This window comes from Tamandua tetradactyla, chromosome 6 (assembly GCF_023851605.1).
Source record: "Tamandua tetradactyla isolate mTamTet1 chromosome 6, mTamTet1.pri, whole genome shotgun sequence".
NCBI lineage: Eukaryota > Metazoa > Chordata > Mammalia > Pilosa > Myrmecophagidae > Tamandua > Tamandua tetradactyla.
In genome coordinates, this window is record NC_135332.1 from 145,901,913 (window position 1) to 145,914,013 (window position 12,101).

Here is a 12,101-nt window from a genome sequence, read left to right on the forward strand (position 1 = left end):
TACCAATATCAAAAATTAATCATTGTTGATTACTCTTCCTTTATACAAAGCAAAATCTTCCACTTTTTTCAAACAACTACTCTCATATTACCTCCCAGATATTTCATTTTAGTTTGGTATTATCTTTAAGAATTCTTTCTTAAGAATAGCATAAATTTCATTTTCATGCTCAGTAATTAGTTCCAATCAACTTAATATTTTACTGGCACATTCGATAGTTTCTGTTTGCTATATCACTTCTTTGTTATCCATGGGTGCCTTTTTTCATTTTGAATCAAGGAATAATTCTTTCCAAAAATATATATGAGTAGAATAGTTCTTGAATCCTTGCATGTCCAAATATGTTTTTAATTGCCATCACATTTAATTGATCTTTTGCCCTGATTAGAACTCCATATTCAAATCCCTTTTCCCTTGTCTCACAGCATTTAGTCATGTAGATGAGAAGTTTAAAGGCTATCTGTTTCTTCTTCTGTTGAAAGTTACTTATAGTTTTTTCCTGGTATTTGTAGCATTTTCTATTTAATCTTTAGTATGGAAATTTCACAAGGATTTAGATTTGTTTCTTTTATTCTGTTCAGTACTTTGGGACCTTTTTATTCTGAAGATTGAAGTTTGTCTTGGCTTTTCCTCCGTTATTTCTTTATTTATTTCTTCCCTTTCATCCACTTCATTTGCCTTCTTCTGGGATTTTTATTAGTTGAACATTATAGTTGAACATCTGTTGTCTATGCTTTTTAACTTTGTCTATAATTTTTTTTGTTTAAAAAAATTGAGAAAATTCCTTGATCTTTCTGATCAGTAGTTCACATTTTGCTGTTTTTTCTATTTGACCCTCATAAAAATTTATTTTTAATTCAAAAAAGTATGTATTTTGTTTTGTGATTCTTTTTCATACTAGTCTGCACTGACATTGGAGAAGCAGTGCCTCTTTTTAACATTGTTTCCTGAATCCAATATTAATTATTTTTCCTCCTGAATCAGCTGTTTTATTAATCTTAGGACTTCTCTTTCATTCACATAATGTTTCCTCAAATCTCCAGATGGTGATTCTTAGCTCAGCTATTAAAAATGAAGAGTTTGAGTGCCTTTTTTAACTGGCAGCATTTTGTTTGTTTTTTGTTTGTTCTTTAGCACAGCTGAGTTCACTCTTCCCAGGCAGTCCACTTTCTTAAATGGAAGGATTTTCCAGAGGCACAGAGGGATGATGAAGGCCTCTGTATATTTACAAATGTGAATCTAGGGGACAAAGTAAGGTTGAACACCTTAGAGTGTTTTGCTATTATTTAAAGCAGAATATTTCCCTTTGTTTCCATCTGTGGTAGTTTAAAATTGTTCTAGGCATTTTACCAAAGTTATTTCTCTATCTGTTCCTAGGACACCCCAAAGGTTGACTCCTGCTTGTTTAAGAAATGAATATGTGGCTGATTCCTCTGGAAACACAGCTCAGGGACCGGCTTGGCCTGAAGATTCTGAATTAGTTTTCTGGGCTCAGTGGGAAAACCACTCCTTACTTACGCCTTGGCCCCGTCACCAGAGTTGAGGTGCAGGCTTCTTGACTTTCCTGTTGCCTTTATTCCAATCTCTTCTGCTTTTTATTGTCAAGAATTGCACTAAAATTTCTGTTTTCTACATTGGCCGTAAACATGATTAGTTTTCACCCTTCAGGGAAGTTTTTGAGGGAGGAGACGTAAACATATGCAATGGACATGAAAATGAAAGTCTGTCCTGCAGGCTTTTAAGGGGCATTTTTGTTTTTTTTTTTACTGCCACAGATTTGAGCACTGCAAATTCCTCAGAAGAAATGAATCTCTTTAAAACTTTCTCTGCTAGAGAAATTGTAGGTTTATATAAAAATCATATATAAAGTACAGAGCTCCCATTTAATATCCTATTATTAATACCTTGTTTTAGTGTGGTACATTTGTTGTAATTCATGAAGAACATTTTATGATTGTACTATTAACTATAGACCATTGTTTACAATAGGATTCACTGTTGAACAGTCCTATGTGGATTTTTTAAAGAAATTTAATTTTAATATCACGTACAACCTAAAATTCCCCCCTTTTAACCACATTCAAGTGACTATAAAATGATTTTTTCCTTTAAAAATTGTAGTTTTGGTTGCTATCTAAATATAATAATACCCACATTTCTTGATTCTTAATCATATGAATTATCTGGTGATATTTTTTCCACACGACATTTAAAAGTATATGGCCTCTAACCATGTCAAACTAACGATGATTAAGGAGGAACTGCTACCCTCGATCCCATAGAATTTATTCAATAGGCACGTGTCATCTGCCTGAAATGTACCCTGTAGAATGTTCTGGTGCCTTGGAATTCTATGAATAATTTAGATACATCATCCTCTATCTTCAGGGAGCTTATAGACTGCTCCTTTGCACAAATTCTCTGTTACTCAAAATTTAGCCATCTTCTTATTTACTTTCATGTGAGAAATCGTATATCATATTGGTCTCTTGTATTTAGTTCTTTTCCTAGTTCCCTTTTTCAAAACTTTTTTCTGATTATGGAAGTAGATCATATTCAACAATTGGCAACAGACAAGGATGCTCAACGGCTTGGGCTCAGAGTAGAATCCCAGCTTAACACTGACTAGCTCTGTGACCCTGTGCGAGTTTCTTATGGACTCGATTCTCAGTTTCCTCAGCTATAAAAAGGGATGATCTGTAAATGGGTTATTGTAAAGAATTAATGAGTTAACCCATGTAGGTTGCTTAGAACACCACTAGGCTTACAGTAGGTGCTCAATAAGTGTGTGTGGTATATCGTTACTGAAGATAGTTGAAAAAGTGAGAAAAGTTAAAGAAGCAAATAAAAATTCACCTCTAATCACTGTGAAACACTTTGGATTTTGGTTTACATTCACATACACACATACTAACCAATTTCAGTCTTTTCATATATTGTGATTTCTACATATCCTTTCCATTTTCTCTTCTTCCACTCTCCCTTGTGACAACTTTCTCCTTACGGTTTTTTTCTGGTGCTTGATAGTGTGCCTTACCTGCAGCTCTTTAATTATATTTTTCATCCTCTCAGTTCTGGATTCCTAAATAGGTGGACTAATTGCTTAGGTCACTAGCAAAGCTGGGACACCAACACAAGAGAGAGAAGGACGGAGGGAGAGAAAGATAGCTACAATCAGTGGATCTAGCATTTTGCAATTAGTATATCTAAAATGGAGCTTTCTTAATTTTAGTAGACATAGTTTTGTTTTACAATTTATAATTTTTCTAAATGATGCAATACATATGATAGAAGGCGTCATGATTTTTCTCTGAATTAATTGAATCCTCTCTTTCTCTCAAACATAACAATCTTCAACATGAAGATTACCAATATCACCCCAGGCTTGTGGATTCATTTCATTTCCCTTGAATCTGATACAGATTAGATCAAGGGCAAAAGTTTAGTCACCAAAGATAAATAAATGCTCAGCACAGTTCCTAAGAAATTTCAACTCTTGTGCTAATGTGGAAAGCATCTGTTATTTCTTGTGATTTGCCTCTGGAAAATACCAAAAATGAGGGATATTGCTGAAAGCAGCAGTGAAATGACTAACATCATTGGCATTTAAATTGTGACATTAACCCTGGTTACGATGATAGGTTCCTTACTTTCCATTTGAACGTCTTATCCTGTTGATGGAGAAAATGCCATGATTGCAATAGAAAGAAATTGTCACTTCTTGAGATTTAGTTTAGGATAATGAATATGCTTTTTTTTTTTTTTTCCTCTTGGGAGGTTGAGATGATAATATAAGTCAGTAATTAGCTCCAGTGAATCACGTACAAGAAACTGAAGTGGATGAAGACCAAACCCAAGTGCTAAAGGCACAGGATATATGGAGAATAGAATTCACACTATCTCAAGATAAAGGCAGAGTGTGTGTGAATGTGTGTGTGTGTGTGTGTGTGTATGAGTGTGTTCATGAGGCAGGGAGAGAGAGAGAGAGGATCATGGAGGCGAGGCAGGAAGCAGGGGAGAAGATTGAGACAGAGGACATAGCGTGAAATCCTGAAAATTATATAAAGCTTCACTAGTTCTTAAACAAAAGGAAGTGACTTGTCCTGGTTGGAAAAATTATTTCACCCCTAACTTAAGTCAGTATCGTGAATTATTGGAGAAGGGGATCCTTAATATTAGACTTTTAGCTCATTAGATTTCAACCTTCTCAGTTGCCTCTGGTCTGGATATAAATACGCTTGGGCTCCTAGTGCTGTAGTTCACACTTACGGAGAGTAGAAGAATGAATCCCATTTTGTCTAATTTGAAGGCAAGAATTAGGTGAGAGAAAGATAGTTCAAATAGTACTGATCCTATTCATTTAAATTTCAATTAAATTTGCAGTTCTGATTCCTAAAATTAAAGCAGCTTACATTTGTATAGCACTTATAGCTCACAAAGAATTTAAAAATATGCTATAAATTGATTTTATGAAAACATGTATATAGCTCTCCCCAGTGGCTTTATAGTACTTTAAGGCCCAACTTATGCTTCACTTATTCAAAGGAAGTTCTATTCATTTATTCAACAAATGTTAATTGAGAACTATGTGTATTAACCAAGGGGATTCACAGGCAGACCAGAGGCAGCTGAGGAGAAGATTGAAATCTAATCAGTACTGCCTGTGGCAGGCTCAGTTTTAAGGTGCTTGTGTTGCATCAGGGCCAAGGAATGATCCGAGTTAAGGAAAGAGGAAAGAGGAGAAACCAGGTAGAGCAGAAATTAGGAAAGAATGATTGGCGAAATAGGAGAACCACCTTACTATAGTGTCTTGGAAGCCAGATGAGGTAAGATTTTACAGAATTAAGGAAAGGCCAAGAAAATTCAAGGAGAATAATACGAAAACAATCATAGATTTTGAGCAGAGTCTTTACTAACAAAGGAATTAGTTCTAAAGGAAATAATACTCCCTATTATTATTTATAGGTAATCTGTAAAGTGCAGTCACTTCATATTGAAATGTCTGAGTTATTCCTTTAGAACAACTCACAAGAGAGATATCATGATACAGGTGAAGAAATGGAAGCTCAAAGAAGCAGTTAGCAAGAGCTGAACTCCAAAACTGTCCTCCCCTAGAGGAAGACCCAAAACACCCTTCTTTCTAGGAGTAATAAAAGAAATGCTTGATGAGAAATTGAGAGTGATCATTTGTGTGAGTACTTTGCTGTCTTAGTTTTTGTTTTGTGGTCCCAAGCATCCTTTATATATGGTTTTGTGGACAAGTGCTATATGTATTTTAGAAGGTAAGGTGTTGTGTGCTAAATTTTATATGATCCTCCCCAGCAGAACATTTCCTGTATTAGACTCTTATTAATACAGGAAATTCAACTGATAACTCATCTCTTAACTTTTCTCCCAACATTCACAAACAAAGTAGTGAATTAAAGAAAAGATGTTTCGTGGGTCATCTAACATGGCCTGAGCCTTGCTGTGAATGCTCTGACACTAATCTAAAACATTTCTCCAAAGAAGTATCCAGGGATCAAGTTTATAGTTGTTTATGTTCTATATTCGATGCTATCCAGAATATAACATCCCTAAAGCTACATGAAAGTTATTTAAATAGTTGACCAGGACAGAATTAAAACTGCCATTTTGGTAGAATAGATGATAAAACTCAGAAAGTGTTCCTAACATTGGTAAACTCTGCTTTGTGAAACTTTCCTTTTTTTTTTATAAGCCTTACATTTTTCTCAACGTACCAGAGACATTATTATGTTTTTATTAAACTGAGCTTCATTCAACTGTGCTCTGTGTTGGAGAGATTTTAATCTATGAAGGAAAAAAAGTCATTACATAGTTAAAGGAAAGAGCATAAAAGACTCCTTTGGCCACCAAACATGTAAAAGAAACTGCTAATAAAGTTGTGCTTTCCCAGAGTATTTCTTCATGTTGAAGGTATAAGGATTCATTAAACATTTAATCATAGGGGGAAGGCTGAGGAATCTCCTAAATATGTGAGTGAACATTTGTGCTGGAAACATGAAATCAGCAATCTGGGAGAATCAGCAGGAGGGAGTAGGGACTTTAAGAATTAAGACTCAAGGAAAAATCTCTCCAGTGAACCAGGACACTCCTTAGTGTAAAATAAGAGTTGTCTCTTATCCTTCAGCTTGGAGCTTCTTGCTAAACTTTTGGAAATTAGCCAAAGTGTAGCAATTAATACTGCCACCACCACCTCCGCCCCCGCCCACCCTCACCGCAGCAAAATGTGTCTCTCAAGCCTGAAAAAGAATAAAATCCTCATAATCTTCAATCAGAGGACATTGCAAATGAAGCTCTTCATTTCCTTCCTGCAGGATGGAGCATTTTAGGAAAGGGCTCTCATGGGCAGCGATCAGGGTTCAAAATCCTGTTTCACCCTCCAAGTGAAGGCAGCAGACCAGGAACCTGGAAAACCCCAGCTAAACGATCCTACAGAGTAGGAGGGGTAGAGTAGGGGAGTCAGTGTCACAGCCTGGGCCCACCACATCCTACCTCCTAGGTCTTCCCGCAGGCATCATTTCTTCTGCTTATAGAATTCCTCCTTAGGAGTCACCATTTCCTTTTTTCTAAACCCCGTCCTATCCTATATAACTAGCAGTTTTTTATAACACAGAGATGCTAGTTTACAGTTAGATCAAAACATGTAAATTTCCCTAGCTTACCCTCCAAAATGAATATCAATGTGCATCTTCTATGGGAAAATTCCATTATGCTGTATTACCAAAATATTTTTCACTTAAAAAATATTTCCCACATCTCCTCATTTCAACATTGATTAGAACATTCCCACCTATCCTCCAGATCTTTATAGAAACTTCACTTCCTTGTTAGCATCCTCTGTCATATACCCTCAAGACACTCTGTGTCTGCTTCTCACACTCATTTCACTGCTGACAGCCTTGCAGTCTTCTCCCCTACACTGTGAGTCCTGTGTGGTAAGGTCTGTCTCCTCCTCTGCTGTATCCTCAACATCTAGCACAATGTCTGGCACTTTTTCGGCATTCAGTAAATACTTATGAAATCTTGTTAAATGAACAATCTCAGTTTCTTTATTATTCATGATTATCTTTAGCATTTTAAATTTTAAACTTTACCCAAAATTGATAAACACACAACTTTACGGGAACAGAGAACTATACTGTGACAGTTATACCTGCTGTTTGTATAGCACCGGACGGTTTACAGAACTCTATAATCAGTGATTTTACTTGAGTCTTACACTCACATTGTGAAGTAAGAAGGGTAAGCCTTGCTATCCCTACCTAAGGCCTGAAGGCTGAAGCTCAGACATCTACTCGGCTTTGCACAGCTGGAAGTGGCAAGCAAGGACTCTATGCCGGGGCTGATGCTACTTCATGTCACCAGGCTGTATAATGGGTAGTAAGTCCTTCACCATGATTTTTCTTTTTTACTTCCCTTTGAACACAATTCATTTGCAATTGGATCATTATTTTTTCTCATCTGCCAAAACACAGGTACAAAGAACTCGAATTAGGGTTCTGTTTGTGGATTTTCCATCTCCCCCTTCCCACTCCCCAAATATCTCATATCAATGTTACTGTCATTTTCTAACATTACACCAATGCATGGCACCATGCCAGCACACAAAGGGCCCTTCATACAGTTTTTGTTGAGAACACCAGTTCTCCATCACAAAGGGAGCTTAGAAACCATCTGCTGTTTGTAAGGTTCTGTATGAAGATATCAGCAAAAAGTTCTAAAAACCTCTTTTAGAACTGACTGACCATCAGGAGGCCCCTGATGGCTAAACATCTACTGATTAACAGAGATGTGCCCTTCTCCAGTCCTGTTACTTGTCTGCCTCCTGTTATTATTTACAGACTTAGGTGTTACTGAAATACAATGTTTCATTGTTCTACTTCAGTTCTGTTTCAATGACAAGCAAAAGAGGGTAAGGAAATGGGTGCCAAAGCCTCTTGAGGCTCCTTTACTTGGCATCTGGAGTCTGGTTTGGGGAGCTGAGGACTGTCATGATTCTTGCTTGTCTGAATCATCATCACACCCATCTTAAGAAATTGCCTTGTTTGTCAATCACTGCTTCACCCAAAGTTGACTTGGTTAGGACTGATAATGACTTCAACCCCTTTCTGTCTCTGATGAAAATTCTCCAGATACATTCCTTACTCTCCATGATGATCTTTATAACCTATAGCTTCTATAGCATTTAAATGTAGTAGGACCCTGTGGCAACACTAATGTCCATATATAGAGTCTGTTTCATTATTTTTGCTTCATATCCTTATTATGCAGCATATCTGTGATATGGTTTGTTTGCAAAGTGGCTTATATTGCCTTTTTAAATGGAGAGACTAGATTGGTCTATAACTTGCTAGCTATTTCATGTGTAGATTGAACCAGATAAAATGGTTTTTAAAAACCATAAAAGAATTGATTAAATTATTAATTACACATTTTCAATGAGAACTCAGAGATTTGGTGAAACATGTTCTCTCATGGGATTACATTTTAGTATTCATTAATGAAGAATAATTAAATTAAATTACTTGGCTCCTAGAATGATTGGATATGGAAAAACAAGTTTGAGCGAGGCTGATTTAAACTGCCTTTCACTTGTCATTGACAGGGTAAAAAACGAATCGGCGGCTTTATCAATGCAATGGTGGCTGTCACTTTAGTTTTAGGCTCTCCTTCTCTCTCCCCCCAGTGGGGGGGTAGTAAAAATGAATACTTGTAACCATATAATGGGTGCAGTTAGTGGGAAAAAGGAACATTGCTAATGAGTCTCACTTTTCTCTTGCTTTCTCAGTAACAAACGACTGGTGGCCTTAGTGCCCATGCCCAGTGACCCTCCATTCAATAGCCGGAGAGCCTACACCAGTGAGGATGAAGCCTGGAAGTCGTATTTGGAGAATCCCCTGACAGCGGCCACCAAAGCCATGATGAGCATTAACGGTGACGAGGACAGCGCTGCTGCCCTTGGCCTGCTGTATGACTACTACAAGGTAGAGCCCACACCCCACCCCTACCTCCCTCACTGGTGGGGAGAGAGAATAGACCCCCCCCAGACTCGGAGGGGACGAATCCATCTCTTCCCAGAGAACTAACAATGTATACGCACTTGCTATGGAATTCAGCCCCTTCCTCTTTCTGTTTTCGTTACTCACTGCTTTCGCCTCTGTGGAAGTACAACTTCACCACCCGCCAGTTTTGCACAATTATTTCTTGTATCCTTTGTTCGTGTGCAGAGGTATTACCTACATAATTCCAGTTTAACATCATATTACAAATATTTCCTTACTGTCATTTTTATTTTATGATTAGGATTTTTGGTTGATGAAAAATTTTACGTTGTATGACTGCACCATAATTTGGTTAGCTGCTACTCAGTTGTTGGGCATTTAGGTTGCTCCTAGATTTCTCAGTTTTATAACAGTCATTTCAGTTCCTAGGTTCTTCTAGTTTTATAAGGAACATTGCAATGAACACATTTGTAGAACTCTTTTGCAGCAATTCCAAAACCTATTTTTATTACAACCCTGTCTCTATTTGATTTAATGGGTTCTACAAAAATTTTTTTTAACTCAAAGCAAAATGAGTGTAATTGACTTACATTAACAAAAATACCTGCCATGCAGAACTTACAAAATAGGACCATTTCAAGAACTCAAACAAGAAACAATAGTCTGTCTTACCTGTAAGGCTATGCCTGGTATGGCCTGCTCTTTTAGAACCAGTGAAGTGTAAAAAATCAACAAGTATTTACTAGATGAGGAGATTTATTGCCTACTTGGATTGTAAACACCTGTGGCTTATGCCGGGCATTGGCACAAAGGTGAGAATGGCTGTGTATTTTGCTGATTGGGCACAAAGAACTCCAGTGTTAGAATAAGAACTGAATCCTGTCCCACCACCACAACCCCAGCATGAGAAACTCATAAGAGCTTTAGACAAAAATCATCCCAGAGGTAACAATTTTCCTTTTTAGTACTTTTCAGTTTTCACTTCCTATTTCCTTCCGGGTTTCTATATCCTTTCAGTAATTCCCATTTTTGCAAGTTTTACTGTTTCCTTTCTCTTTCCTAAGCCAGGATTTTCATGCTTTCTAAAGATCTCCCACCACCACCATTAACTCAAGCATCTCACTCATGTCTGTCATTCTGCCAAAATTCTCTAAAATTACTCATTCCTTTTCCAACTTCTTCCCATTTCCCTTATGAGAACACCCTGTAGGGCTCCAGGGAGATGAATGAAAGCCATTTAAGAGATGAAGGTGTGAGTGACGGACAGGTTGACTTCTTCAGGAAAATTTAAATGAGAATATTACAAACTAAAAAGAACAATAATAACAACAACAATGAAAAAATTGGCATGCTTTGTAGTTAGAAAGTGCTGGAGAAATTTATGGATGGGATGCTCCATGGTGCCACTGCCAGCCCAGATCCATCCTTCCTCCCTGACTCCCTCAGGTGGTCACCTGGTGAGGGTGTGAACCTCCTAACTTGGCTCCTGGCATAGGAAGAGGCCCTTGAACTTTGGGCGGCTTGGGCTCAGACGGAGAACACGAGAGGGAGGGATGTTTTGAGGTCTAAGTTACATTTAACTTAAGTAGGGCTGTTTTCTCTACAGAGAACACATTACAGATCGCACCTGAAGAAAATGAGCCTGAAAAACAAAAATGCTTTCATGTGGGCGGTCTTCTTTTCCTTATTTGTGGTGTTTTTACATTTTCAATCCTTTTTTTAAACTAAAGGAGCTCTTCTGAAAATCCTAAGGATAAATACTAAATTTGGGGGAATAACACTTCAACATTTACTGAGGATAGTACAGAATAGAAATCTTCGTGTACTAGGCCATTTCTTGATGGTCCGGCTTTCTTAGACTTTTGTGTTACTCTGCAATGTTTGGTAGTGGTCTCATCCTTTGAGAGAAACTGCAAAGTGAACAACTGAATTTTTCCTTTAAAATAAAATATTTAAAACTTGACAGTTTTATTGATGTCTAAGTCACTGAATTGACCCTGATTTAATCACTCAGTTTGTTGCACCTTTTTTGGGTAACTTTTATAATATTAAACTGATATGTCAGTTACTAGTTTTTATAAAGCTTTGAATTAATGTATTAAAGTACATTTCGAAGAAATATTGTTTTTATTTTTTTAAATAGATCTTATTCCATCATTGTGAAAGGGATATTATTTCAGATGGCAGTTTTTTTTTTTTTTGGTATGTTGAGTGTCTTTTATTTATCAATGTCAAAATAATAGCCATCATGTTACTGGTTTAACATAAAATACAGGATTCCCATATACCACTCTACCATCAACACCTTGCATTGGTGTGGAACATGTGTTACAATTGATGATAGCACTTTTCGGTAGTTGTACTATTTTTTAAAAGTAGTTACCTCTGTTACAATGGATGAATATTAATGCTAATAATATGATTAACTATTATTCATAGTTTATATTAGGTGTATTTCTCCCAGACTCCACCCTATTATTAATACCTTGTATTAGTGTTTTACATTTGCTATAATTCATGAAAGAACTTCTTATACTTGTACTATTAACTATAGTCTCGAATGCCAATTCTTTTGTATTAATGAAAAAGAAAAGCATACCCTGAAACTACAATAGTTGGTAATTTATGAAAGCAATAAATTTTGTTTCCCATAAGTTAATATTGATGTTTTAGTAAATATGGTACCCCTATCCCCTCTTCTCTTGCACTTGCGAACATTTAAAGGAAAGTTGAAATATTGCTTTTTGTAAATATTTTCATTAATTTTTTAATAATTTTTTTATTAATTAAAAAGGAATTACAAGAAAGAAATGCAAACACCCATAATATATGCTCATTCCATTCTACATATATAATCAGTAATTCACAATATCATCACATAATTGCATATTCACCATCATGATCATTTCTTAGAACATTTGCATCAATTCAGAAAAAGAAATAAAAAGACAACAGAAAAATAAAACAAAAACAGAAAAAGAAAAAAAAATTTTACATACCATACCCCTTACCCCTCCCTTTCATTGATCATTAGCATTTCAATCTAAATTTATTTTAACATTTGTTCCCCCTATT

The 12,101-nt window shown here is 36.4% G+C and overlaps 1 protein-coding gene across 5 annotated transcripts in view; it reads left to right on the forward strand.

The window, feature by feature from the left end:
• GRHL2 (grainyhead like transcription factor 2) overlaps window positions 1–12,101 on the forward strand; it is a 210,747-nt gene that overhangs the window by 49,371 nt on the left and 149,275 nt on the right. For all 5 annotated transcript variants that reach the window (XM_077167375.1, XM_077167372.1, XM_077167373.1 and 2 more), the window contains exon 2: window positions 8,813–9,008. In XM_077167375.1, the coding sequence (XP_077023490.1) occupies window positions 8,841–9,008 (168 nt within the window). In that variant the 5' untranslated portion in view covers window positions 8,813–8,840. The remainder of the gene's footprint in view (window positions 1–8,812; window positions 9,009–12,101) is intronic.